The sequence below is a fragment of the Anopheles coluzzii genome, chromosome 2 (genome assembly GCF_943734685.1).
Source record: "Anopheles coluzzii chromosome 2, AcolN3, whole genome shotgun sequence".
Classification (NCBI taxonomy): Eukaryota; Metazoa; Arthropoda; class Insecta; order Diptera; family Culicidae; genus Anopheles; species Anopheles coluzzii.
The window spans coordinates 60,928,547-60,955,676 of record NC_064670.1 but is presented as its reverse complement, the minus strand read 5'-3'; the positions used below and the strand labels follow the sequence as shown (position 1 = coordinate 60,955,676).

At 45.0% G+C, this 27,130-nt stretch overlaps 1 protein-coding gene across 1 annotated transcript in view; it reads left to right on the top strand.

The window, feature by feature from the left end:
- The window catches only part of LOC120960095 (rho GTPase-activating protein Graf), a 179,686-nt gene that overhangs the window by 39,621 nt on the left and 112,935 nt on the right, over positions 1 to 27,130 (top strand). Inside the window, exon 2 of the mRNA XM_049605223.1 lies at positions 14,394 to 14,551. Coding sequence (XP_049461180.1) covers positions 14,394 to 14,551 — 158 coding nt within the window. The remainder of the gene's footprint in view (positions 1 to 14,393; positions 14,552 to 27,130) is intronic.

The window sequence follows — 27,130 nt, the reverse complement described above, 5'->3', positions numbered from 1 at the left end:
TTGAGAAAACGGTTTTTCCTCCCAGTTGCATCGTGAAGTCTTGTAGATAAGGCAATGGATACCGGTCAGGGGTGGTACGCGCGTTGAGGGACCGATAATCACCGCACGGACGCCAGGAACCATCAGCCTTTTTAACCATATGCAGCGGGCTGGCCCAACTGCTACTGGACGGTCTGCAAATTCCTAGCTGCACGAGGGAGTCGAATTCTGCTTTGGCTGCTTGGTACTTGTCGGGTGGAAGACGACGCGAACGGGCGAAAGTTGGAGGACCCGTTGTTTCGATACGATGTACCACCTCGGATTGCATCCGCACACCCGGTGAGTTTGTGATGAGTGTAGGAAACTCGTTCAGCAGGTCGGCCATCGGTGAATTTGCGTCGCACACCTTGACGGCGGTTTGTCGAGTGGTATCCGGAAGTCCTGGCACACGTAGGTTGGTTTGGGCAACCACCAAACAGCGCTGTCGAAGGTCTACTAAAAGATGGTAATGGCGAAGAAAGTCCGCTCCAATGATAGCAGAGCTTACGTCCGCGATAATAAAATTCCACACAAAGGGGCGGCGTAAACTAAAATCAAGTGTACGGAGGGACTCACCAAATACCATGATCGGAGTACCGTTGGCTGAAAACAGTCGCATGGTGGACGGCGTCGGAGGGGTGCAGTTGGCTGGCTTCGGTAACACGGAGACATCGGCACCAGTATCGATCAGGTAACGCTGGTTGGTTCGTCGGTCGATCACCATCAACCGACTCACAGGTGAGATGGTAGCCACCTGCGATCCGATATCTCCAGCGTATCCTCAGGCTGAAGACGACGGCTGGCCGACGCGCTGGCTGACAGGGACTGGAAACGAACAGGGCTGGCGGCAGGTCCGGGCGGCTGTCCCGTAATGTCGATGGTAGTAGCACTCTCCTTCAGATGGTTCTGTACCGACACGAGATGCCACTGGTGGACGTGAGCGCGGTCGACTTTGGCGTTGGTCACGGTTACGACACTCTGTGATGAAGTCGTTAAGTTGCTGTGTGAGTTCGTCCACCTGGCGCGAAATGCGTTGCTCGAAATCGTTGGGTGTGGTGCGCACCCCGGCTACGGCATGGTGCACACTGGTGTTGTTGGATGCGGACAGGCACTCCACCATAGTATCGGCGACGGCAGCTTTCTCAGTTACACTTCCGGGTGCAGCAACGACGGCCGATTGCACATGTGGCGGAAGCTTGTTGATCCAAAGGTCGGTGAGGAGCGTACTGGCCAACGTGTCGCTGGAGGCTCGGTGCATTTCAGCTAGCAGCTGGGATGGCTTGCGGTCCCCTAAGTCCATGCCGTATAGGAGACGATGGAGGCGGCTACGCTGGGATTCCCCGAAATGCTGGAGGATGTTCCGCTTGATGTAATTGTACCGTTCCGTTGCAGGTACATTCTCGATTATCGGCTGGATCTCGTTATACACTCGAAGAGGAATTTGGGCCATCAATACGTGGTAGCGCTTATGGTCCATTTTGGCGGTGATTCCGGTCGCGGCGAACCAATGCTCCAGTGCACAAAAGTACGCAGGCAAATTGTGCAGGTCCATTTCGGGTACACTCAGTCGAACGGCCTGTGCTGCTTCCACTCGAGGATCACTTGCCGTTTCTGCTGCTGTCATGGCATTTGTTGCTTGGGACGTGCCAGTTCTCTCCGTGTTCACCGGGGGTGCATCGTGCGTTACCGCTTGGGGAGCGGGTTGACGTTCTGGACTATGTTGCATCATCTTTTATTCGCTTGCGAGCACGTGGTTTCACGAGAAGCGAGAACAAAAGAAGTGACGTGGTAGTCGGGAGTTGGGCTTACTTCAGCGAGACAAAAATGGCGGCTGTCAATGGCGTCGAACGTGCAAAATGGCGGCAGTCAACGGCTTTACAAGGAGCGCTTTCTTTTGTCCGGGCTGGAACGATGGAATCGTTGCTCTTCCTTCTCTTTGGGGACGGCGATGTAACCCGCGGCTCGATCCTCTGTAGCGATGCGGGTTCACGATGCAAGGGAAACACGTCGGTGCGTATGGAGAACAATGCACTCGGGACGGGACACTCGCGACACTTACGCACACACGGGCGTGAAGGACACACGCGACGATTACGCACACACGGGCGTGAAGGACACACGCGACGATTATGCACACGCGGGCGTGTAGGGCACTCGCGACACTTATGTACACGCGGGCGTGAGGGGCACTCGCGACGATTATGCACACGCTGGCGTGTAGGGCACTCGCGACACTTATATGCACGCGCGGAAACTCGATCGAACACGGTTTTTGTCCTTGCGAAAAAAAAGGCACGACACTCGGCGACGCTTGATATACACACTACACGTACCGATTTTACTCGCGGCGTTGACGGACCTGGGCGAACGGGAACCGCGCAGCGGGGAAAGGCGAAAGCGGGCCGATGATGAATCTGTCGATCGGGGAATCTCGGGAATCACGTCGGGGTCACCAGTTTTGGCTACCTCGTGGGTAGACCACTTTTTTATTTGGATTCCCAAGATGTCACAAAATACAATTTTTTACAATGGTTTTTATCACGGGTTACGCAGTTACGGGAGCACGTCCACTAGCGGATGAGAACGAAAAGAGAAGAGAACGCGTGGTGGGAACGACGGCTTTTATAATCTTTTAACGGGAAATAGTTTAGTCTGGCTAAGTTGGTAACTATTGCTCGAATTAGGGTGCTCGAATAAGGTTGCTCGAATTAGGGTGCTTGAATTAGGGTGTTCGAATTAGAGTGCCCGATATTTTGAATTGACGGTTGACGTCAGCTCCGGACTGTGGTGAGGCTATAACGTGGTCGCCACAAGCCTATTTGCTTTGGTCCTCTTGAGCTGCACATGATTTCGTCCTAATTTTGGGCACTGATCTTGTTATAATCAATAATTGTACTATAATTCTATCTTTTGTTGATATTCGTAAACTTTTTTAAGTGCAATATTACGAATTAACGATGTAAAAATGACCGAAAATGCATTCAGACTACTGCATGCACAACAACTAAAACCTCAATGTACAAGGCGTTCGGGATAATTTTGACAGTCAGCTACGGAGAAAGAAAATATAAAAATAAATAAAAATTTTATGGCAAAATTAACCATCGGGGAAATTTGTTTTGTTTAAGAAATAGTAGCTTACCATGTATTTTATTCATTTTATTCAAAATATCCGCCCTTGGCTTCTATTAGCCCTCAAGCCCTGGCGACAGTTTCGCGGGTTAGGGCCGCCCCACACGAAATAATCCATTGGATTAAGATTCGGGGAGCTGGGAGGCCACACATTCGGCGCGCGCCACAGCGTGCTAGGCTCCACGGGATGCATTTGCAAGTTGTGCAGCTTCTTAGCGTTCCCCAACTGACGCTCTCGGCCCTTCTCTGTCAACAACTGACCTCTTTGGCGCTTGTTAGAGAAGTACCGGAGGTCGTCATTCAGGGCCATTTTCATCTTGAATGGTGCCACCCTCATCTCACGTGCCAACGGCCGAATTCCGATCCCCGGATTTTCCATCACGCGCGCCTGGAGGTCATTCAGGTAAGCGTCGGTCCGCACGTAATCCTGCCGCTGAGAATGTGGTTTTCGTGCTGCCACCGCTTCGTCGTCGTCGCTGTTTTCTCCCAGCTCACTCCGGATCACCTTCGCCGTGTTCAGCGAACACTGCACGCACTGCATGATGTCGCGGTTGTCGCGTCCGGCGCGGATCATCATGATGCATGTGATCCGGTTCCACAACTTTACTCTTTTTTGGCATTTTTTTTTATCACGGGATGTTTTCGCTGCTTGTTCCGTACACTTTTAGCTGTCGAATGACGTATTGCTTGTTTTCCTCAAGGTGTATGGATATTAGGAGGTGAAGTGCTTCAGAGCAAATTGACATTTCACGACTTGACATAACAATACTGGGGGCTCCGGTATTAAAATCGGGGAGGGCTGGAGGGGGGTATAGAAAATTGTATGCGATTTGACATAACATTACTCAATGATGGCGCCCGGAAACGCGCTAACAATTCACCTCCTTAATAAAGACACCTTGGTTTTCCTATGCCAACTCGATCACGAGCTATAAACACAAATGTAACTGTCAAAATTATCCCGAACGCCCTGTATGCTACGATGAAACTATTGAAGCTTTTTCATCCAGCTGTCAAAACTTTCTCACGCGTTTTGATCAAATGTTCTAGACGACTCGACCTCTGTAGTATATAGACTTTGAGTTTTTACCAAAGTGAGTTAATATATCAGGTGCGCTTATCCAGTGCAATTTGAACGAACGAAAATAGGAAGAAACCCTGGTTTGACAGTTAGATCCATAACAAACTGGATGCTTTGATGATTTTTCTATGGACTCACTCCTAACTTTATCCACATTTTTTAAGGCCGGGCTACATTGATCGTACTCTCTGGTGTAATTTCAATTTTTACTAGCGCATATGGCGGCGGCTGGAAGAAGCCGTCGTCGAGGGAATGGTTTTTGGTCGTCGAGGGAATGGTCGTGCCGGATCTCAAATTTAAGTTGTTTTTTCATCGTCTTTTGATGCGAAAATGGCTGAAATACTTGCACAACATATTCATCTATCAATTGCATAGCTTTTCCAGTCCAGTTAAAGTAAAAAAAAAAAAGGTCGGAAAAATAAAGGTCGGGGGAAGTGTCCGTACTCGCTAGTATATTTTAGATTTTCACTAGCGCTAGCGCATCTGGCGGCGGCTGGTGGAAGCTTGTTTTGGTCATCCATGGATTGGTTGTGCTGGATCTCAAATTTAAGTAGTTTTTCTACCATTTTTTGAGGCGAAAATGCTTGCACAACATATTTATCTATCAATTGCAAACCTTTTCCAGTCCAGTTTAAGTAAAAACCATGGAAAAACAACATATTTTCTGAAGCGGCTCCAAATTGTTTTGCAAAATGCTTCGGTCAGCCGCCGCCAGATGCGCTAGTGAAAATCGAAATTACACTACCCACAGCGAAAAAATAAAATATTTGCGCAGCGCAAATTCGAGCAGTTTCCTGCGCAGGAAATGTACCAAAGCCTGCGCTGGCCAGCGCAGATTTTGGCCCGATCCCCGCGCGGGACTTCAGCGATCCCGGCGCAGGCCTGCGCAGGTTTAGCGCCATCTGTGGGCGAAATGGACGAACTATTTATGGCGACGGAGCAAAAAAAAACGGTCAAATTTAAAATTTAAAATTATTGGCACGGCCGTTTAAAATTATTGGCGCCCATTTTCTCGTCCGCTTCTTCTCCCTCCCTCACCCTGCCTTGCCTTACTTGCGCTTCTGCCCGTGCCTTCCGCCGCCAGCTGATTGGGTGTTGTGGTGTATGCGTTGATTCTTATATGTGCATTGCGGTTGTGTATTGTTATTGGTGGGTGTTAGCATTTATTAATTTGTGTGTGACCTTGAGACGCTGTGGGATAAGCTGGATTGGGATTCAAAGTGTTATCGGTGTATTGATGGTTTATTTTATTTTGTGCCGCTGTTGATGAGACCATTCGATGCCCGTGCCAATCGAGGGTAACGAAGCCTATTTAAAAGAAGCGTAGGAGAACGTCTAACACTAATGTAATATTTTTTAATTTGAACATGTTTGATGCCTCAACGACCTTCTAAGCATCATGTAGCACAGTGTATAGTGGCTATAATTTTTTTTTAAATGTGCCGAAAGCTGTCTCGAGTTTTCGGGTCTCGACACACACACACACAGTGCGGGGAAAGTGACCGTTCACACTATCATGCCGCGATCCTCCACCCCGCCCGGCGCTTTGGATGAGGATGCGCTACAAGATAGCTGAACCAGCCTTTCTTTCGTTAAGGTAGTCGTAATCAATCATGCGGCGGGGGGGGGGGGTATTGGTAGGGGTTGCGCGCTTGCGTTCGCGCGTTCGTGGGTGTGTGCTCGCGTGCGTGAGTTATGATTTCGGGTTCGGAATAAAACAACTAGTCGTGGTTACTGTTGGAAATAGAGTGTTTATTGAAACTTTATGTTGGGTGTAGGAAGGGAATTGGACGGGAATTTGTTGATGAGCATTTCGTCAGAACTGGCCCAGATAGCAAAGCCGAAGGCCTTTGTATGGGAGCCATCCCAACCAACCAAACCGTGCTCTTTCGAAGTAAATTTGCTTCGATATAGCTTCGATAGAAGTTCTCTACCGAAGGTGTATCAACTTTGATAGGCACCCAACAGTCAAAAGCCGAAGATTTTATATTGACCTTTCACTTTTTCTATCTGTCTCTCGCTCTAATTTGAGCGATTTTCCCCTGATGAGTGTCCCCGAGCCTCCTCGTGTGGTTGTTGTTGTTGGAAGTTGAAACCGAACCCCCTTCGTGCGCTGCCAAAATCAGCGAAGAACGAAATCGAGTGGCTCAAGCGAAAAAACGAAAAAAATGACGAACGAGTGTGCTGTGAAATAACACACACGCACGCACAAGGCGACACCCGAAATCTGGTGCGATACCGGCTTTCAGTGGAGCAAGTACACACATGCACACATTTGGCCACACCACGGTGATACAACACACAGCCACGCACTTGGCGATACACGCTGTGTGGTGCGGTGCGGCGGACGTTCAGAATTCAGTGGTGTAAATACACACATGCATACTCTTGGCGACACACGCTCTGCTTTGCGGTGAGATTTGTGTTCTGTGTCCAGTGGTGCAAATATACACACACACACACGTACTTGGCTACACACGCAGTACGGCGCGGTTGGCTTGGCAGAAGCGCATACACACATTCACGCAGTAGGCTTCACTTTCAGTCCAGTGAGGTTGGTGCTTGTGTGGTGTTTCAGCGCTTGGTAGTCAGCGGATAAACCCCGTAAAAAATGGAATTTTGTTTAATTTGAGGTAAGTAAAAGTGATTAAAATTATCAACCCACATCCCCCCTTCTAACTAATATAATTTTTCTTCCATTTCATGTGTGTTTCACGGCGAACGGAGGCAACAAAACCTGTGTCGTGGTGTTGGAGATGGTGGGCCGTACAGTGCAGCGAGAGGAACCAGGAGCAACAGTGTGGAAAAGCAGTAAATGTTATGGCAATTTTGTGATTGTATTCATTGTGCGAGTGTAAAAAGTGTTTTTTTTTTAATGTGCGTTGATTTAGAATGAAGTTCAGAGTTTGTAGTGCATGTGATTTAGATTTTTGTTAGTTTAATATTAATATTTTCAATAAATCGAATGGTGTTGATGTAATTGCGTGCACAGTGAAATTTCAGAAAGAAAATTTGCGAAAAAGGGGAGGGGGCTATTAAAACGAGGGGAGGTTCGTACAGTCCTCCGTTCGAGTTTTGCTTAGGCTTCGGGTTTACTTCGGCTTCGGGACCCGACGGATCACTTGAATAATTTCGCCAACTCAAGTTCTTTTTCAAGCGCGTATTCAAGCGATCTCTGAGTGCTGGTGACCGGTGGGAACGGACTTCGGATCCGAGCTTGGGCCGGACCCCCACCGCGTGTTTCTACCTACCCCTCGCCTGAAAATTTCGTTCTCTTTGTCTGTCGGGCGGACTTCGGATCCGAGCTTGGGCCGGACCCCCACCGCGTGTTTCTACCTACCCCTCGCCTGAAAATTTAAATTTTCAACGAATTCGTTCTCTTTGTCTGTCGGGTTACGTTTGTTAACTCGTGCATACTAGTGATGGGTAACCGGAATCGCACCCACGGCTCGGAATCGCTTCCGAGCATTGCTACTCCGGCTCCGATTCCGAAAAATTCAAACCGTCGATTCCGTCTGGAGCCGTCGGAGCCGTCCGGAGCCGTTCGGAGACGTCCGGAGCCGTCCGGAGCCGTCCGGAGCCGTCGGAGCCGTCGGAGCCGTCGGGAGCCGTCGCCCAGATAGCAAAGCCGAAGGCCTTTGTATGGGAGCCATCGCGCTGATCAAGGCTCACTTTTTCGCGCGCATAAAGCAAAAAGTGCGCGAAGGCGAAAAAAACCCGAAAGCGCTTCGTGTCCTCTCTCGTGTTTCTAGTTTTATTCTCTCTCGCATGTCATCACCCTACTAGCAATGAGAATGAAAAAGTGTGCGACTTTCAGGCGAGGGGCATGTAGAAGCATGGGGAGACGGTTGGAAATTCGCGGAATTGCTCGGAGGCGCGAGCGTGTTTTGGTTTCTACACAGTTTTTGCACTCACACAATTACACATGTGTGAATGTGTGCGTTCACTTTCAGCCTGCGCGCTCAGTTTGGTTTTCTCGCAGCGGCATGCGGGTATCGGTGTCTCGCTCGCACTAGTGCAGCGAGTGTTCCTCTGTGCGCTCCCCTTCTTGCCACCACACGAAATCGTCAGTTCAGCTCAAGCGTTCGCCGTGAAAGGCTGCGCGCGTGTTAGCCTAAGTCCCGGGCGATCGAAGTTTCGCTAAGTGTTGAAGTGTTGTGCACATTGAAATGAAGCTGCGCTTATTTTTTATCATCTATCCTAAATGTGTGATTTGCGTTGCTTCATTTTAATATTTGTTTGCTGTATTGAACATCAACAACGGTATCCATGCAGTTAGGCGACTATTTTAAATACGACGATTTTTTTATATAAATAATGTGATTGATTTTGTGGCAAGATTGTGTGAAGCTATGTGTGAAAATGCCCCTTTATTTGCAATAAAAGTGATACAATATAAACCAAGTTTGATGTGTTCAAGTTTTTGTTTTGATTCGGGTGCACCAAGTCCGAATGAAGGGAAGCGCACAGCGCGCTACGAAAGAAACGAGCGGGAGGGGGTGTCAGTCCAGCGCAGCGCAATTCGCTGGAATCAAGTGGGAGGGGGTACCAGTTCAGCGTTGCGCAAGCCGAAAGAAACGGGAAGGAAGGGGTATGAGGAAAATACTATGAAACAGCGCGAGCGAGCGTTCTTTACAGCGAGAGCGCCTCGTGTATTTTAAAGGCAAGCAAGAGAGCGCATTCTCTCCGTGGTAGCGCTCCATCCGCCATTTTTAATTCTCAGCCCAAAACAACGGACTTCGGATCCGTGCTTGGGCCGGACCCCCACCGCGTGTTTCTACCTACCCCTCGCCTGAAAATTTCGTTCTCTTTGTCTGTCGGGCACTCTCTCCCAGTTTTTCGGATTGAAATGAGAATTCACTCTCTTGATTTGGTTGCGGCAGTCTAGCTGCTTCACACTCTTTATTCTCTTCTTTTTGCAGTTCCCACAAGAGGATTCACACATGTGTTCTCACATACTTACATACACACACACGGTGGTTGGAAGCCTGGTGCGGCTGTTTCCAATTCTGTCTTTTCTTCTTCCCTCTTCACACCGCGCTGGAGCCCGTGGTGGTGCGCGTGTTCAGCCTGCTTGGTTCAGGAAAGATGTCATCAGATTTGGTGCGCCTCAACCGCGGTGTTGTATGAAGGCTGTTGATGAAAATACACAATTAATAGACACATTTTGTTAAAAAGATTACACTTCATTTAAAGATGTGACAAACTTACCTTTGTGCTTGAGGATCAATTGAAACTTGAACGCCTGTGCACATAGTGTCACACTTTTTAAGTAGTTTGAGGAACAGCTAGCGGTAGCAGCACACATCTGAAACTTGTAATGTGCAAAACATTGCGTATTAGAATAATATTAGAATTAGAATAAATGTCACATAGCACTAGACACTTAGAAAAGGACACTTACCCAAACAATTAGATGATAAAAATTCGTCCTCCGATGAAGCAGAAAGAACACCGCGGATGGCGCAGTATGGAAAGTGTTTCACGCAGGAAAAATAGTTCACGCAGCACACAAACACACACTCTCACATCCACGGTTCAGAGCACACTGAAGTCGCTCTTTGGCTTGGATGCAAAAGAGCAAACACCCTGATGAGTGCGATGGAAGAAAATGACGTGTGTTCAACAGGGATGGGTAGAATCCAACACACGAAGTGTGCAGGAGAATTCTCTTCGTGTGGCAAGAGAGAATTGACTAACACCCTGATGAGCGAGAACGCAACAAACGTTGTGGAATGTAGAAACGGGATAGGAATAGTAAGCGAAGGCAGTTTGTGGACATGAGGGGGTTGAAACTGGGAGAAAAAAGCTTCGGTTGCTACTTGGGCGGAGCCGTCCGGAGCTGTCCGGAGCCGTCGGAGCCGTCCGGAGCCGTCGGAGCCGTCGGTGCCGTCCGGAGCCGTCCGGAGCCGTCGGAGCCGTCCGGAGCCGCTAGTCGGCAGCTGGAGCCGTCGGAGCCGTCCGGAGCCGTCGGAGCCGTTGGAGCCGGTCGGAGCCGGTCGGAACCGTCGTAGTCGCTGGAACCGACGGAGCCGTCGTAGTCGTTGGAGCCAACGGAACCGGTTGGAGACGTTGGGACCGTCGGTGCCGTCGAAGCCGACGGAGTCAGTTCGAGCCATCGGAGTCGTTGTAATATTCGGAAGTATTCTGAAGCGCTTTAATTTCCCGATATCAGCGATGAATTCATTTTAAAAAAACAGCTTACGAGTAAAAAAAGAGTCTTCTTCATTTATTGCTCTGAAGTTTTTTTGTATTTTTTTTAATAAAGTCAAAAACAATTGTTTGCTCCGTATATATGTAGGGAAAAACTATGAATCAAACTATTATTGATCTTTATTTTCATAAAACATGGATGGATGATTGATAGTTATATTCTTTGTCTTGCCCATGTGCCATCATGTTATTCCATGCCACCATGCCGATGTAAACAAGCGTGCAAAACTGCCATAATTACACTCGTCTGCCTCGTTGCTTCGTATTTTATCAAACCCACCTCTCGTCATAGTTCTATAGCTCCTTGACCTCCTAATTTGATTCATTTTTTTTTCCTATATATATACGGAGCAAACAATTATTTTTGGCTTTATTTTTGAAAAAAAAAACACACACAAAAAAACTTCATATCAATAAATGAAGAAGACTCTTTTTTTACTCGTAAGCTGTTTTTTACAATAAAATTATCACTAATATCGGGTAATTAATGTGCTTCAGAATGCTTCCGACTATTACAACTACTCCGACGGCTCCAGCTGGCTCCAACTGGCTCCGTCGGTTTCGACGGCTCCAACGGTTCCAACCGGCTCCGTCGGCTCCAAACGGCTCCAACCGGCTCCAACCGGCTCCGTCGGCTCCAACTGCTACGACGGTTCTGACCGGCTCCGGCTGCCGACTAGCGGCTCCGGACGGCTCCGGACGGCTCCGAACGGCTCCGAACGGCTCCGAACGGCTCCGAACGGCTCCGAACGGCTCCAGACGGCTCCGAGGTCGGAGTTTTACGCCTACCTTCCGGAACCGCTTCCAATTTTGGCGGAGTCATTCGGAAGCGATTCCGGATTTTTGTTGCATTTACCCATCACTAGTGCATACATGCATGTGTGCGTGCGTGTGCGCGTTTGTGCGTGCGTGTGGAAACCTCAAAACTGTTTGATTCTGATGCGTACATTTCCATCCAATGCGGCTACAAAGTCCATGCATTTTCGATCTCGCTACTAGTGATGGGTAAATACAATTTTTTTCCGTAGTCGGATTGATCCGTGATGACTCCGCTACGGATTACCCATCAGTACTCGCTACCTGAGAGACAGTACAACCATTGGATTGGCACCACCATCTTTGCGACCGGCTCCGCTGTTGGGGGTATTAAAAAGACACATGATCGAAGCAAACGTGCATGTGATATGTGGCACATTTCTTTCTAATTCAGCTAGCGAACGCAAGTGGAATCAAAACTTGAATTGAATCCATGCAAAAGAGGATTCTGGATTTGTTAATTACGGTGCGCGTATGGTGCTGCACCTGTCCGTCCAGAATCTGGTGGCTTGTTGAGTTGGAGTCGTTATCATGACGCTGATTGACCGGTAATGTTTTGGAATGGGTTCGGATCGATAGGTTCATGTTTTGGTTGATTCGTCGCGCCATAGCGATAGATCCTGCAACAACAAAGTCAAGTCAAACTTTTCCCCGGGTGTGAACTGCTATGCTAAGTTTTTCTTCTTTATAATTATTATTATTATTATTACGGCTTACGCGATCGTGCGCGCCTTTTCAGAACTGGAGTAGCACGTAGCCGGAAAGTCAGCCCTTGCTACGGACGGTTCAAACCCGGTTAGAACCCACGACGGGCATGTTGTTAAGATGTGCGGATTGATGGCAGTGCCGCGAGACCAGTCCTATCCCGTGGGCAACTTGCATACTGCCACATTGTCTCCTGCCCGATGTATACGCAGCAGGCAGAGGGAAGGATGCACCTAGGCGGACTAGGCGGTCGTGGAAGATCTCTAGTTTGTAATATGCCGTATGTCTACAAGTGGACAGAGTATTAGCGACAAGGGCCCCCGGAAAAATGGTCGTTGGGACACCGTGGCTGGAGAACCATTTGCACTCCCCCTCCCCCTCCCTCACCCACCATGCCGGCAACAATGTTAGGGCCTGTAACCGTAAGGATCGTAAGGGTCCTTTGGCAATCGCCCCCTTCTCCCGCCGGCAATTTAAGTATGTGCAATCTCCCAACAGTATCCAGTACCCCCTCCTCCCATTCATCAGTTACCATTTACAAGGGCCTCAACTTGTCTTTCCGCCTAGGGCCCCCGATTCCCCCAATCCACCACTGTCATGAACACCTTCCTTTCTTTGACCGATGGATCATAACATTCCGGAAGAGCATACATTCGGTGACAGTTTTGCACACACACGAACACTCACACCCATGCGCAGACGGCTCAGCATATATGTGTAATCTACAGCATACAAAAGCAAAAGCTTAGGGTAACAAAGTTATGCTTAATGCTTAACATGCTCAGTTCAATGGCAGGCCCTAGGGACTGCCAGTGAACTTTCCAGGATGCCGGTATCATAATCAGCTTGCGTTCTAGATGCCGGCAGAACGGAATGTTGATGAAAATCAGCGCCGGGATGAACGTGTTAATGCGAATTAGGGTTCTGCGCGTGAGCTGGCGATTCCTTAGGTATGAGGAAGCTTGAGGAAGCAAGGAGAAACGCGCTGCGATGAGAGTTCGCATTCTGTTTTACACGCGCGCTTCACTAACACCAATACAAATACCGTGCTTTGACGAGCCGTCTGTGAATGTGTGTGTGTGTCTTCTTTCAGCGAGCTCAACTTGGAGCTGCTCGTCACATCGTGTTGTCTCGCTTACACTACAGCATCGAACCATCGCTCCGTATGTCCCCCCCTCCTACGCGTACAAAACCACCAGTACAGCGCGACGCTTTGTCGGAGATGGTTGTGCGCGTTTCGTTCTAAGTCCCGCGCGCAGTGTTTGTGCGTTGGTGCGCATTTCGTCAAAGTCTCGTGCGCTGGTGTGTTTTGGTGAAGTGTGAAGTAAAAAAACAGTGTGTACAGACGCATATGCAGTGTGGGCATCGACAGGTAAGGATCCATTTATTCACAGATATGTGTTTGCTGGATGGAGATCGTACTTAGCAGGACGACGACATGATGTGTGTTTTTGTCAGGTTTTAAATGTGTGACGAAAGTTTACATTAAGTTTCAATAAAGTGTTTAATGTAATCGAAAATGACCGTGTTTGTGTTTGCTTTTAAAATAAGTGCGTATTTGCGATCGTGGTAATGTATGAAAGAAAGCGAAAAACAACAAGCTTTGGATGTGTTGGTAGCATGGCTCGAAAGAACACAAACACACCGTGCTGTTGCGGGTGGGGTGGGGGAGGGCTCGCGTGAGTGGGTAACTCATTGGTCGAAGGGACACTGTATTTCATCAGCGTCACTCAAATCACCATGCAAACAATGAGACCCCAAATTTTGAGTGATTCAGGCCGAGGGGTATGATGAAGCTTGAGAAAGCAAGGAGAAACGCGCTGCGATGAGAGTTTGCATTCTGTTTTACACGCGCGCTTCACTAACACCAATACAAATACCGTGCTTTGACGAGCCGTCTGTGAATGTGTGTGTGTCTTCTTTCAGCGAGCTCAACAACTTGGAGCTGCTCGTCACATCGTGTTGTCTCGCCTACACTACAGCATCGAACCATCGCTCTGTATGTTCTAGTGTTGGGTCATACGATTCATTTCACGACCCGACCCGGAGTCGGGTGCAATCCAGTCGGAATCGATCCCGCAACGAGTTAATCGATTGGTGCAACGAGTTCGGGTCGGGTCGGGTCGGGTCGGATTGAACCCATCTTGATATAATATAATATAATATTATATATATATATATATATATATATATATATATATATATATATATATATATATATACATATATATATATATATATACATATATATATATATATATATATATATATATATATATATATATATATATATATATATATATATATATATATATATATATATATATATGTGTGTGTGTGTTTTTTTTATTTTCTCGGCAATTCTCGAACACCTGAAATCATTGACGTTTCACATTGTTCATTGTGCATTGTTTAATTTTATTTCTAGGCCTTTCTCGTGCGCAGCGAACATTATCCAGAAGTTTGAAAGAATTTAATTTTGAATGTATTGGCTCAACACAGACAGATGATGAACAAGTAATAGCTGACAGTTTGAAACAATTCAGTAAACTAATTTCGGCAATAGAAGAAGAACGAGACAATATGGTGAGTAGGAATGGTCCTATTTTAGGTTTGGTAAAATAATCTTTTTTTATTTACTTTCAATGATGTGTTTTACGTATAATTTTACATACAAGCTAAGTGCCTTTTACAATTAATCGACATGAATTGGAAGAATTGGATTGAGAATCAATGCCACTGAGATGAAAAACCTCCTTATCGAAGGTTCAGCCCCGTAATAGGGTCCAACCAAAGTGATTTTTTTTCTAAATTTTTAACCATGATCTGCTCGAATGGTGCTCAAGATACAAAAAAATGTGGATTTGTGTGTGATAAACCCTGTTGAACGCGTCAAAATTTTGTGTGTGCGTGTGTATGATCTTTTTCAATTGGATGATGATGGTGTCGAATTCGTTTTAGATTCATGTGATTTCATAGTTGGCGGAAATAGGAGGCACAATTTGTGCGGCGTTATTCCGTGGAAATTCGGTGTTTTTTGGTATAAAATGACTATCAGTTTTATGGATTGACACTAGTGATGGGAATAGTTCCGAAAATTGAAGAACGGAACGAACCTGCCAATCGGAAGAAAAAGAACGGAACGCGGAACGCAGGATCAAGATGACCCGCCATGGTTACGCTTTTTCAGTTGCTCGCTTTATATATGGCTAACTTGAAAGTATTCATTGGATATTGTGTAATATATTTTTTGTGCAGTAATCACACAGTTTCAATTAAAACAAAGCTAAATAATAGTTTACTGAATGTGTAAAACTATTCTTGTACTACCATTAAAACACTTAACTTAAGTAGCCCGCTATACAGTTCCTTTTTCATTAAAATTAATCATTATTCCCTTTTATACTTCTAAATAAAGAAGTGAATCATAAATTTGTTGGAACGCATATGAAGTTTTGAAGCAAAATCAAAAAGCTTACAAGTTTAATTGACTTGTTAAATTTCGTATGGATTAATTTACACTACATTGATTGAATTAATATTTCTTAATAGAAGCAGATAGAATCGAATAACAGTGGTTTATATAAAATACATAGACTGTTAAGTTGTTTCTGTAAGGTTGACATTATACTGTACGGTGAACTACCGGTGTGAAAGTGTGCAGTAGTGCACTATAATTGTCGTTAAGAATAGCGCTGTTTCACGGCGTTAAATAAATTATTGCGGAAGGCTAAACGTGTCATGCACCTTAAATATTTAGTTCCATCTCAGATAAAAATTCAAACGAGTTCATTGGAGATGCATGCACAACGAAGCAGCTTAGCACCCAAATCATAGCAATTCATTGACTACCACAATGCAGTCCAAATAACGCACCTATACTGTTAACATCCATATGGCAGAAGAGAAACATTTCATTCATTGCGCTTATCGTTAGTGCAGGATTGTCTCTTTAAATTTTGGCGATTAGCTTCCCACCAATCACAAATCTCTATCCTTCTCGGGCTTCACGGCTCAGGTGTTGCACCGTTATCTCTTTGACTGAGAGAGTATGGCTTGCGCTGTTATCACGCACATAGACAGAATGTGTGTGTGTTCATACTATAAAGAAGCAAAAGAGAAGAGAACGCCGTTCTTTACCGGAACGAAAAGAACGCTGAGAGAAACAGGTTCAGATTTTACCTGCTTCCTTTGTACGTACCAAATCGACCCATCTTATGAAAGAGAACAGATGCGGGAAACAGGTTTAGATTTTACCTGCTTCCTTTGTACGTACCAAATCGGCCCATCGTATGAAAGAGAGCAGATGATCGTGCGTTCCAGACTGGATCGAAAAGAACACTGAAAGAAACAGGTTTAAATTGAACCTGGCTGATTTGTTTACAGCAAACCGACTCATCAATACAAAGAGAGTAGAATGTCGTGCGTTCTAGGCCGGATCGTAATAAGCACTGAGAGCATCCGACCCAGCACAGATCGCCGAGAACGCTGAGAGCAGCCAGTTCAGATCGGATCGATAAGATCGTTGATAACAGTCGGTTCAGGGCGGATCACAAAGAACGGTGGGAGCAACAGGTTCAGTTTGAACCTGCTTGGGTTAAAAATAAGGATCGCAGTCCGGATGCTTGCATGCTGGAACGGATCGCACCTGGCAGGCTCGGAACGCAACGCGCGTCATTAATTTTATTTTATTTTATTAGTTGCTCGGCCACGTTGGGTTAAAACAATAGTGCTTACTGACTATAGTATACAATTATTCGCGAAGGAGTTGAAGGGAGTTTATGGTACGGAAAAGGAGCGAAGACGGGATTGGTAGACAAGATAGGATATGTTGAAATCGAACAGATTTGAAGTACTATTAATAGACGACATAGCTCTTACAAAAGGCTCATTGCGAGCAAAACGTGTACGACATATAGGTAACTGGAAACGAAAACGATAACGTAAGTTGCGACAAGGTGCATACAAATGTAAGTGCGATAGAAGAGAAGGAGTATCAATCGTATTGAGCAAAATGCCAGCAACGAAAGAAGCCTGAGCGACCGAGAGGCGGTGCTCCAACTAGGTAAGGCCTAATAGGGTGCATCTATCGTCATACGAAGGAAGCGGAATAGAGTGATGACCCAGCGACCTACGGAATACGATCCTTGTAAAACGTCTCTGGATCCTCTCAATCTTTGGAGCAGAGATAGTTGGACAGGAGACCAGATGACACAGGCATTTTCTTGTACGGAACAGACCCAACAACAATAAAGGGACTTAAGACAAAAAGGATCACGAATTTCAGTGGACATGCGACAAATATAACCAAGACTTTTGTTGGCCTTGTTGATGACATAGTCCGTGTGCTCCTTGAAAGAGAGACTCGGGTCAAAGAAGACGCCAAGATCCTTAGACAAGGACACACGGGGAATAGCGGCATCACAGACACTATAAGCATGAGTTATACTTGAAGAGGATCGGAAGAAAGACAAGACAGAACATTTTTCATGACACAGGACTAAACCGTTAGAAGCACACTATGTAGAAAATTTACAGAGCCAGGATTGAAGGACTAGACAATCAGCTGTAGAAGATACAGAAAGAAAAATTTTAACGTCATCCGCCTAAAGCAAGAAGCCGTTAGGAGGAAGGATCGAAGTACAGTCATTGAGGAAGAGAATGAACAGTAAGGGACTAAGGACACTACCTTGTGGGACACCCGAAGAACTAAGAAAACATACAGAGAAAGAGCCACAGATTTTAACTACATATGGACGATTCTCAAGATAGGAGTTGAACCACGGCAATATAGAGCCACCGAATCCTAATTTTTGAAGCTTAGCAACAAGTAATGATAGAGGTATACTGTCAAATGCCGCTTTGAAGTCGGTATAGACAGTGTCTACTTGCTTACCACTAGACAGGTTGTGATATAGAGAAGACAAAAAACACATTAGGTTGGTGGACACTGAGCGATGGGGCATAAAGCCGTGTTGTTCCGTAGAAATATAATTTTTTACACAAGGCATTACAGATAAATGGACAATTGACTCGAGGATTTTAGAACACGCACAAATAATAGAAATGCCTCTGTAGTTAGATGCTAGTGTGCGATCACCTTTCTTATTTCATTTCATTTCATTTCATTTCATTTATTAATACAATATCCGCCATCAAGGCTAAATAAGGCAGACTTAAAACTAAATAAACCCTAACAAATAAACAAAATAATTCATGAAAAACTAAGCCTAACTAAACTAGTCTAGACCTAGCAAAAAAATTAAAGAAAAATAAACGTAGGTAGAGCGTAGAGACTATCAAAACTTAATGAAACTTAGAAGAATAATTAAAGAGAATTAGAAGAAAAAATACGGTTACGGAAAGAGTTGAGAGAGGAGTCGAAATCAAAGAGATAGTAAAAGTGGTTAAACAACCTGAAACAGGATAGAATAGGATCATTGAAAGTATAAAGAGTATGACGTGTTTCAATTGACAGAGGATCACGAGGACGAAGGGAACGAGAGGGAACATACAACGAGATGGACGAGAGTAAATCAGGAGCATCAGTATCAGAAAGTAATAAGCCACCAATAAAACATGCCTGAGACACTTGGCGGCGGAAGCTTAAAGAGTGAAGATTGAATAACTGCAATCGCGTTTTATAGGGAGGTAGTGAGGCAGCACCGAACAAACGACGAAAAGCAACCCTGGTAAAAATGCGCTGAATGCTTTCAATTCTCGAACAGCCATCAATAGTAGGAGGATTCCAGATGATACTAGCATATTCAAGAAGAGGCCTTACCAGAGCACAATAAAGGTTTCTTAAGAAGCTTTGATCTCTAAAAATAGAGGTAAAACGTAAAATAAACCCAAGAGTTCGATTAGCTTTTAGTAGAACCTCATCCAGCTGCAGTTTAAAGTTAAGACGACTGTCGAGTATAATACCAAGGTCACGGATGGACATAACACGAGAGAGAGACGAGTTAGAGAGAGTATAGTTAAATGAAATAGGAGAAAGAGAGTGAGAGAAAGAAATAACAAGCCAAGCTAGTTTCCATTGACTAGGAAAAATCCCTGCACTAAGCGAGCGAGAAAAAAGACGAGTAAGAATAGGAGTGAGGGTATTGCCACATTTTTTCAAAAAACAGGCAGGGATGCCATCGGGGCCTGGTGAAAACGAAGTTTTAAGTTTGGATAAAGCGGATTTTACTAGACTTTCGCTTACAACGACTGAATTACATGATATCACATCAGAGGGCGTGTAAGACAAGCCTACGTCCAAAGGAACCTTAAAAGAACTGGGATCGACAAATACACTAGAGAAATGTTTGGCAAACAGGTTACATATATCAGGATTGGACGTAGCAGAGGACAGATCAAAAAACAGGGTGGATGGAAGGCTAGCAGAGCCTCGCCGAGAGTTCGCAAAACGAAAGAATGACCCAGGATCAATAGAGAGGCGTATTTGAAGACGCCGGATGTAGCGACGATACAGATGGCGATTAAGAAGACGATAAGCCTCAGCCGCATATTAATATACACAAAGATTGTGTAAAGTATTATTTAAACGGTAGGCGCGTTGAGCACGGTTTTTGTCGGATTTCAATAGACGTAAAGCTCTGCTCGACCACTTAGGATTAGGAGCGGGTTCAAGGAGAGGACAGCAGGATGGGAAGGCGGAAGTGATTACATTAGTAAACGCTGCTACAGCATGATTTATGTCACAGTCAGCATCAATAAAGGACCAATCGGTATCAGCTAAAATACGATGAAGCTTTTGGTAGTCCAGCTTCCTAAAATTGAACATTAGAGCCGTAGGTATTCGTTGAGAGGATGCAGGGCGAGAATGCGCAAGGAGCACACTTGTCTCAAGAGCAGGATGATGATTGTCTAGCGCGACGAGTGGAACAGGTGAAGCTATGACGGGGGAGCAGCGCTCCAAGAAGGCATAGCATTGGCAGCATTCTCAAAAAGAAGGTCCAATTGACTTCCGCGTATATTTTTTATGCCAGATAATTGCGGCAAACCGTTTACCGACATTCCATCAAGCAGAGAAACATTTTCACGAGATACACCAGTAGGAATGAAGTGATTAACGCACGATGCAAACACATCCATATCAAGCTCAGATAGACAGAGAGGCGTAACTCGTCTAGTTTTGTGCGCAATCCTCATACTTTTTGATAGTAGATGTTTAGTTGATCGATCGAAGGGATGAGAGAGCGAGATGCGCCGGGAGTGCTCTCGCTGCAAATTATTAACGGCGAAAGAGAGTCGGACGGATTATGTGTATTAGATGCAGGGTTAGCTTCCATCAATTCGGGTAAAGTCGGTAGTTCATGAGAATCTTCAGCCGGATCAGCCGGTTTACGCTTGCTGAAAGTACTGCGTATAAGGCAAGCTCATAGGGCCATGATCTGGCGAAATAGTGAAATCAGCGTTTCGCAGTTGTGTCGTGTGGTTGATAGAAGGTGGCGAGGAAGGATGATCCGATTCATGATTAATAGGCGCAGAAGGTGCAAGGGAAGCTGCAGTAGTGGGTCGCCAAACATTGACGGAGCGGGGATTTAGGTCGATGAACTCCTTAAAACAGATCCCGCGAGGCCAGGTTGAAGCAGCCAAAGCAATAACCCGGTGCGAATCCGGTACACCAATTTTAAAAGATACGTAGGAGAGCGTAGAAAGATCCCGGTCGCGTCGTACAAGGCTATATACCAAGATGTCGTCTGTCCCTATGTTAGAACAGGCCATTTCGCGGATCGCTTCAATCGAAGTATCAGGAGCAATACGGGAGATAAAGACCCAAGTACGGGGTGGGCGTTCAGGAACGGTCGTAATATTATTGCAGGACAACCCTGTGCCCGATGAAAGCATAGCGCGTGTAACGGTATTGGTAGGCGATGGGTCAGGAGAGCGATCCAACAATCGACGTTTAGAAGGATTCTCACCAACAGCTTGATGGGTGAGCTTAGAGGCCGCAACTGGAATCGTGGTCGTTGAGTGCGTAGCAGGAATCGTAGAATGGTGAGCACACGATGTAGTGGTATGCGTGGCAAGATGAGAGTTGAGCTTGTTCATTAGTGAGTTGAAGGAAGTGAGAAGCTCACGGTGCATGAGATCAAGCTCCTTGATGCCATGCTTAACTTCATCAAGCGTTGTGAGTAGTGGAGCCTGTGAGTAGTTGCGTTTCATTGAGTGAGAAGCAGTAAGTGAGTCGATGAAATCTTTCACGGAACGAATTGACGATGCTGATTCCTGTTTCATCAAAGCTATCTCGTTTCTAAAACAATCCAGTGAAGAGGAAAGTTCAAGTCGCAAGCCAGCTGATGCCGCCTGCACAGAACGTGAGGAACCGCGGAAATCGGACTGCAACGATTCCAACAGGTAGGCAGCGTCACGAGAAAGGCCGTGCGAGAAGCGTAAAGTGTCAACGGCCCGCAAACGCTGAGCACAATCCGCGCAAGCCCAGAATAAATTTTGTGACTTCTTAAAATCACGCAGGAGCGGGGTTGAAAGTCCAATGCACTTATCGTGGTAATAGTGTTCACAAAGACCGAAGCACGGAATTGGATCGTTGCTAATAGCACCTTCACATTTCTTACAGATCACAGTCGCCATCGCAAAATAGCGCAAAGTTCAACTGCACAGTGAGGGGTCACAACAACCGCAGGCGGAGTATAATGTTTATATGTTGAACCGTACAATTCACAGGTGCCGCACAAATTTGTGATACGTGAACGCGCGAGTGCAAATTAACCGAATCAGAACTAAAAAAGTTCAAGCTCTTAATCACCAAGAAAATCGCGGTAAAAATCAACTTGGAAATAGCAGAGTGAGAAAAGCACAACCAGCCGCTATGAGTGACAAGTGACAATGAGGGAGAGTTTGTAAACGCGTTTGTATGAGGGATTCCGACCAATACCCCCCACTCCCCCAAGAAAAAAATTAAAGTGTATTTGATTCAAAGCCAAGTGACGAAATCAACCTCCCACCCCCCGCACAATACCTGGTTCTTTCGTTTCCATGCGTTTGACATAGCCTGTCCACTGAAGCCGGGTGAGCTTGATACGACAATGAGTGTGCTTCCACACATACGATGATGATTTCATCAGATTTGATAAAAATAAAATAACTACGTTAAAATTGTTATCTATGCGATTCAGTATAGATGCTATTCATGTTTACATATTCGTTTAAATAGATGAACAAAAAAATCATTGGGTGACGCGTTTGTCACGAGGCGTGGAATTTAGCGATGTGTGTGTCAATTCGAACACTCCCGGGCTGTACCCTTCCATAAGTGACCCTGAGTTTTTGGGGATAATCCGGAAGGTACAAGTAGGCACAACACCTTCGATAGCAACGCAAACGATTCCGACCGGAACTCGCCGCTCCAACGGATATGAGTTGCTTATACTTTCTTGTACCTAGTGATTCTACTGGTCTTCTCAATCTCGTTGCCTTTACGTGTCGGAATCGATTCTAACATGCAATAATGCCATAACATAAGGTTGGATAAAAGAGAAGGATTAGCAAAAAAGGATTTCTTTTGTTGGTTTCTTATTTCTTAGCTTGAACTTTAAAAACTAGATACCTGTTATAAACCTAAATTTATGTGTTTTGATTGTTTATAAAAAACAGGTAAATTTATATTTTCTAAAAAATCATATTTTAACTAAATCGAGCGATAAAACATCTCAAATAACTCAAACAGCGATAAAACATCCTTTTTGGGGGCTGGTAAACATGGTTTTAATATTATTTAGTTTTCCACTGATATATCAACTGGGGTATACTAGGAGTAGACATGGCTATCCGACTGAAATGCTTTTTTTTATATGATGTTTTCAACTGCATATTTCACTGCTCGTTTTTTTAACCACGTTGCTATGGCGGCAAACACCATTCCACTCCACTGCCAAACCGATCGGTTGGCGAAGATTTTGATTGAGAAAACGCAATTGGATAACATTGGAATTTTGCTAACCGATCGACTAAATTATCCACTCCGTTATCGACTTTCGTTCCCGATCTGGCCCAGTGTTGGGTTGCATAAGTGTTCTTCTAAACCCGCAGCTCTAAGATAATCACACGCGTTTCGAACCGTTGCACCGAATTCTAGAAAGGTTTTTGGTTTATCAGTTTTCACCGCTGGCGTTTTCCTAATTTTGTCTAATAACGCTTCTACCATGACCGCCGGTCGGTCAAAATGCTTTTTTAACGTTTATAACGCTTCCTCAAGTGTGCCAGGTAGTATTAATAAGCCTTCAACCAGATTTAAGGCTGGTCCTTTTAAACTGGCATGTAACCTTTCAATAGCGTCGATGTGTAGGCCGCATCCGTGATAGAATGGACTTCTTCTTCATCATCATTCCTTCCTGCTCGATCCTCGATTGTTGCAACTTTACTGATTCTAGCTCGAGTTCGATCAACTGGCGTCGCAGATCGATCTCCTTTTGCTTGTAGAGGTTAAGCTTCCTCATACTTTCTGCCTTACTCGATGACGAGGTTGTGCTTCTCGCCACCGTGGCACGCACCTTGCCTTGCTGCATTCTTCCACTCGCTTCGTCGCACGGTTCTTCGCGCACTTGTGTGACCGCTGAGATTGTGGTAGTGGAGCCTTGTCCTACCTTACCGGATTCGTCACGCGTGCCATCCGTTACCGAGATGCTGTGCTGGGGTGCGGTGTTCATCGTGATGCTTGGCTTGGTGTTGGTTTCATTTCACTAATAACGCGTACGTATGTTGGATAATAACTGTCGCGTGTAGTTGGAGTGTTTTTAAAAATGTTGCGGCTCCCGGTAACTACTTTAGGAATTTTTAGGAAACCTTTAACTTTATTTCATAGCGCTAGGTTTAAAAACACGTCCGACTTGTTCACCGATCAAGAGAGCGATCAAATCCGCCCGGATAATCGTGCTTCCTGTTCCTCTCTTCCGTTAACGACCTGCTACTTCACGCGTTTACAATCGCAAGCCGAGTTTGTTCGAGCTATCCTAACACTCAGTGCTCAGAGCTATCCTAATCCCTAACAACACCCACAAGTGGTACAGGCAGGCCTTGACCGACAACGGTTGTTGAGCCAAAAGAAGAAGAAGAAACCTAAGACTCATCTTAATCTGACCGCAACAGTATAAAAAAGTTTAAAAAAACTCTGGTCAAGTGGCAAGGAAAGATAGAGAGGATGGAACATGAATGAAATGATTTTAATAACAGTTTATGCGAATGGCACTTAATGAATGCGTTCCCATCAAAAAGCCGCATCGTGGTCCGGCCTGGGGTGACCGCACATTACCCGTCCGGCAAAATGAGTGTATTTTTTTCAGTGATTTGAGTGACGCTGTCGAAATACAGTGTCCCTTCGACCAATGAGTTACCCACTCACGCGAGCCCTCCCCCACCCCACCCATAACGCACGGTGCGCTCTGCAGTTCTCAATGTGTTTGTGTTCTTTCGAGCCATGCTACGAACACATGTAAAGATAGTTGTTTCTTTCGTTTCTCGTTTTCTTTCATGAATAGACACTGTTTTCTGTTAACTCTGTCATTTATTTAACTTTCTTAAATAGTTTACAGAATGCACAAAAGCTTATCGTCTTCTTGTCTCGGTGTCTCTATTCGCAATGGCGCCATCGCTCCGCTGTCAGTTATGCAGCGCTCTGTCAAGGCACAGTTATACCGCGCTCTGACACTGCAACCTCGCACAACACAAACATCTATTTACAAATATACAACATCCTCCTTACACTAAAAAAAATTAATACATAATGTAGTCTTTCATTCTAGACGGTAACGCTGCGTTACGTTTAGGACGAACTTGTTGTGATGTTATCGGTGTTTCAACAGCTAATGAAGCTTGGAAGGAATCGGGTGACTGAATGGATTGGTCTTCGTCGATGATTGCTTCTGATGTCGTACGTTCAGGGGATTCTTGCCTTGGCTTCAAATGGACTAACGTACGTCGATAATTTCGCCCATCTACATCAACGACATACGACCGTGAGCTAAGACGTTCAGAAACATATCCAGTTGACCATTGTTTTGTTATGTCTGGTGTTAGCTGCACAAAAACAGGTGAACCTATTTCGAGTTCTGGTAGTGTCCTTGTTTTCTTGTCATAATGCCTCTTTATCTTCCTCCGTTGATTTTCGATAGCCGCGGGTACGTTTGTGACCACTTTTGGAAGCAGATTGTTACTCGTGCTGGGAACGCCACATTTGGTCGATCTTGAGAAGAGGCGAGCAGCAGGACTTGATCCTATCTTATTTGGAATGTTCCTCCAGTTCAGTAGCGCTAACCAAAAATCGATTCCTGAATCTTGAGCTTTTTTAAGTAACCGTTTTGCGATTTTAACAGCTGCTTCCGACTTTCCGTTTGCCTGTTGATGGTGTGGTGCTGATGTTACGTGTTCAAAATCCCATTCTTTTGCAAAAGATGTCATTTGTTTGTTTACGAAATTTGTTCCATTGTCCGTAACAATTCTCTGTGGTCTGCCATGTCGAGCAAAATTTCTTTTACATGTAGCAATGACAGGCTGTGGTGACATATCCTTTAAAATGTCTACTTCGAAGAAATCGGAATAATGATCAACAGTAACTAGAAAATTTCGCTTGTTTCCGCGATATTCCGCAAAAAATACATCCATGGACACTATTTGGAAAGGATGTACTGGAATGATATGGGTCATCATTGGTGGATTGCGTTGTGAGTCTGCAAACTTTGCACACACATTACAATTGCTTATCACTTCCTTGATTTGACAGCTCATTCCGGGTCAGAAAAGATTAGCCCTGGCTAACTTCAGTGTAGCTTCAATGCCATTGTGGCTCCAGTGGCAACGATCAATGAGTTTATGACGTAATCTTTGGGGAACCAAAATGCGATCTCCTTTAAATATTATATCATCTTGTACTGCAAGTTCATTACGAAATCCATAATATTGTTTAATTATGTCTGGCACTTTATCTACGTTATCAGGCCACCCATTACGAATAAACTGAATCAATAATTGCATAGCTTGATCTTGTTTAGTCTCTTCTTCAATTTCTTTTAAACGAGTATCTGATACTTTCAAGAACTTCTGTAATGGGATATTTTCTATTTCGTCAAATATTCTATAGATATTCAGTTTCTTGTATTGGTCCCAAAGTTGACTCTCTACTTCTGGACCTCTTGACAACGCATCTGCAACTACATTATCCTTCCCTGTGACAAATTGTATCGTGAGGTTATATCTTTGAAGATTCAACAACATTCTCTGCAATCTACGGGGAGCTGTAATAAGTGGTTTTTTGAAGATGTTGATTAGCGGTTTATGATCGGTCTTTACTATTGTGTTTTGATTACCGACAATTAGTTGATCAAAGCGAATGCATGCGAACAAAATGGCTAATAGCTCTTTTTCTATCTGAGCATAATTTTTTTCGGTTGAGGTTAACGTTCTTGATGCATAACCAATTACTGCGTTGTCTTGATACACCGCTACGCCGAGCCCAAAACCACTTACGTCACATTCGATTACTAACGGTTGGTTCACATCATAGTATTTTAGAGTGCTGATATCAGTTACAAGAGATTTTACATAGTCAAACTCTTTTTGTTCCACTTCCGTCCATCGCCATGGTTGATCTTTTATGATAAGTTTTCTTAGGTTCGTTAAATTTGTGCTCAAATTCGGTATGAATCGGCTTAAATAATTCACCATTCCAATGAATCTGTGGACTGCTTTGCTATCAGAAGGTGTTGGATAGTTTCGGATTGCCGATATTTTTGCTTCATCTGGTTGTAGACCTTGGTTAGTCAAAACATGACCAAAGAATTTAACCGAAGTTTGGCATAAATTTAACTTATCTCTGTTAAGTTTAACGTTACGTTCTGCTAGTCGGCAAAATAGTTTCTCTAGGCATCTGTTATGTTTTATCAAAGCTTCCTCTAACGTTTCTCCTGTACCATAAATAAGCAAGTCGTCTGCTAAGCACTCGACATTTTCCAAACCCTCTATTACTTCTTTCATTTTCCTTTGGAAAATTTCAGGTGCTGGAGCGATTCCGAACGGCATTCTTAGCCAACGATTTTTGCCAAATGGCGTCCAAAAGGAAGTCAATTTGCTGCTATCTTCGTCTAATAAAACATGCCAAAATCCTTTCCTTGCATCTACCTTCGGGAAAACTTTTACGTCGAGTCA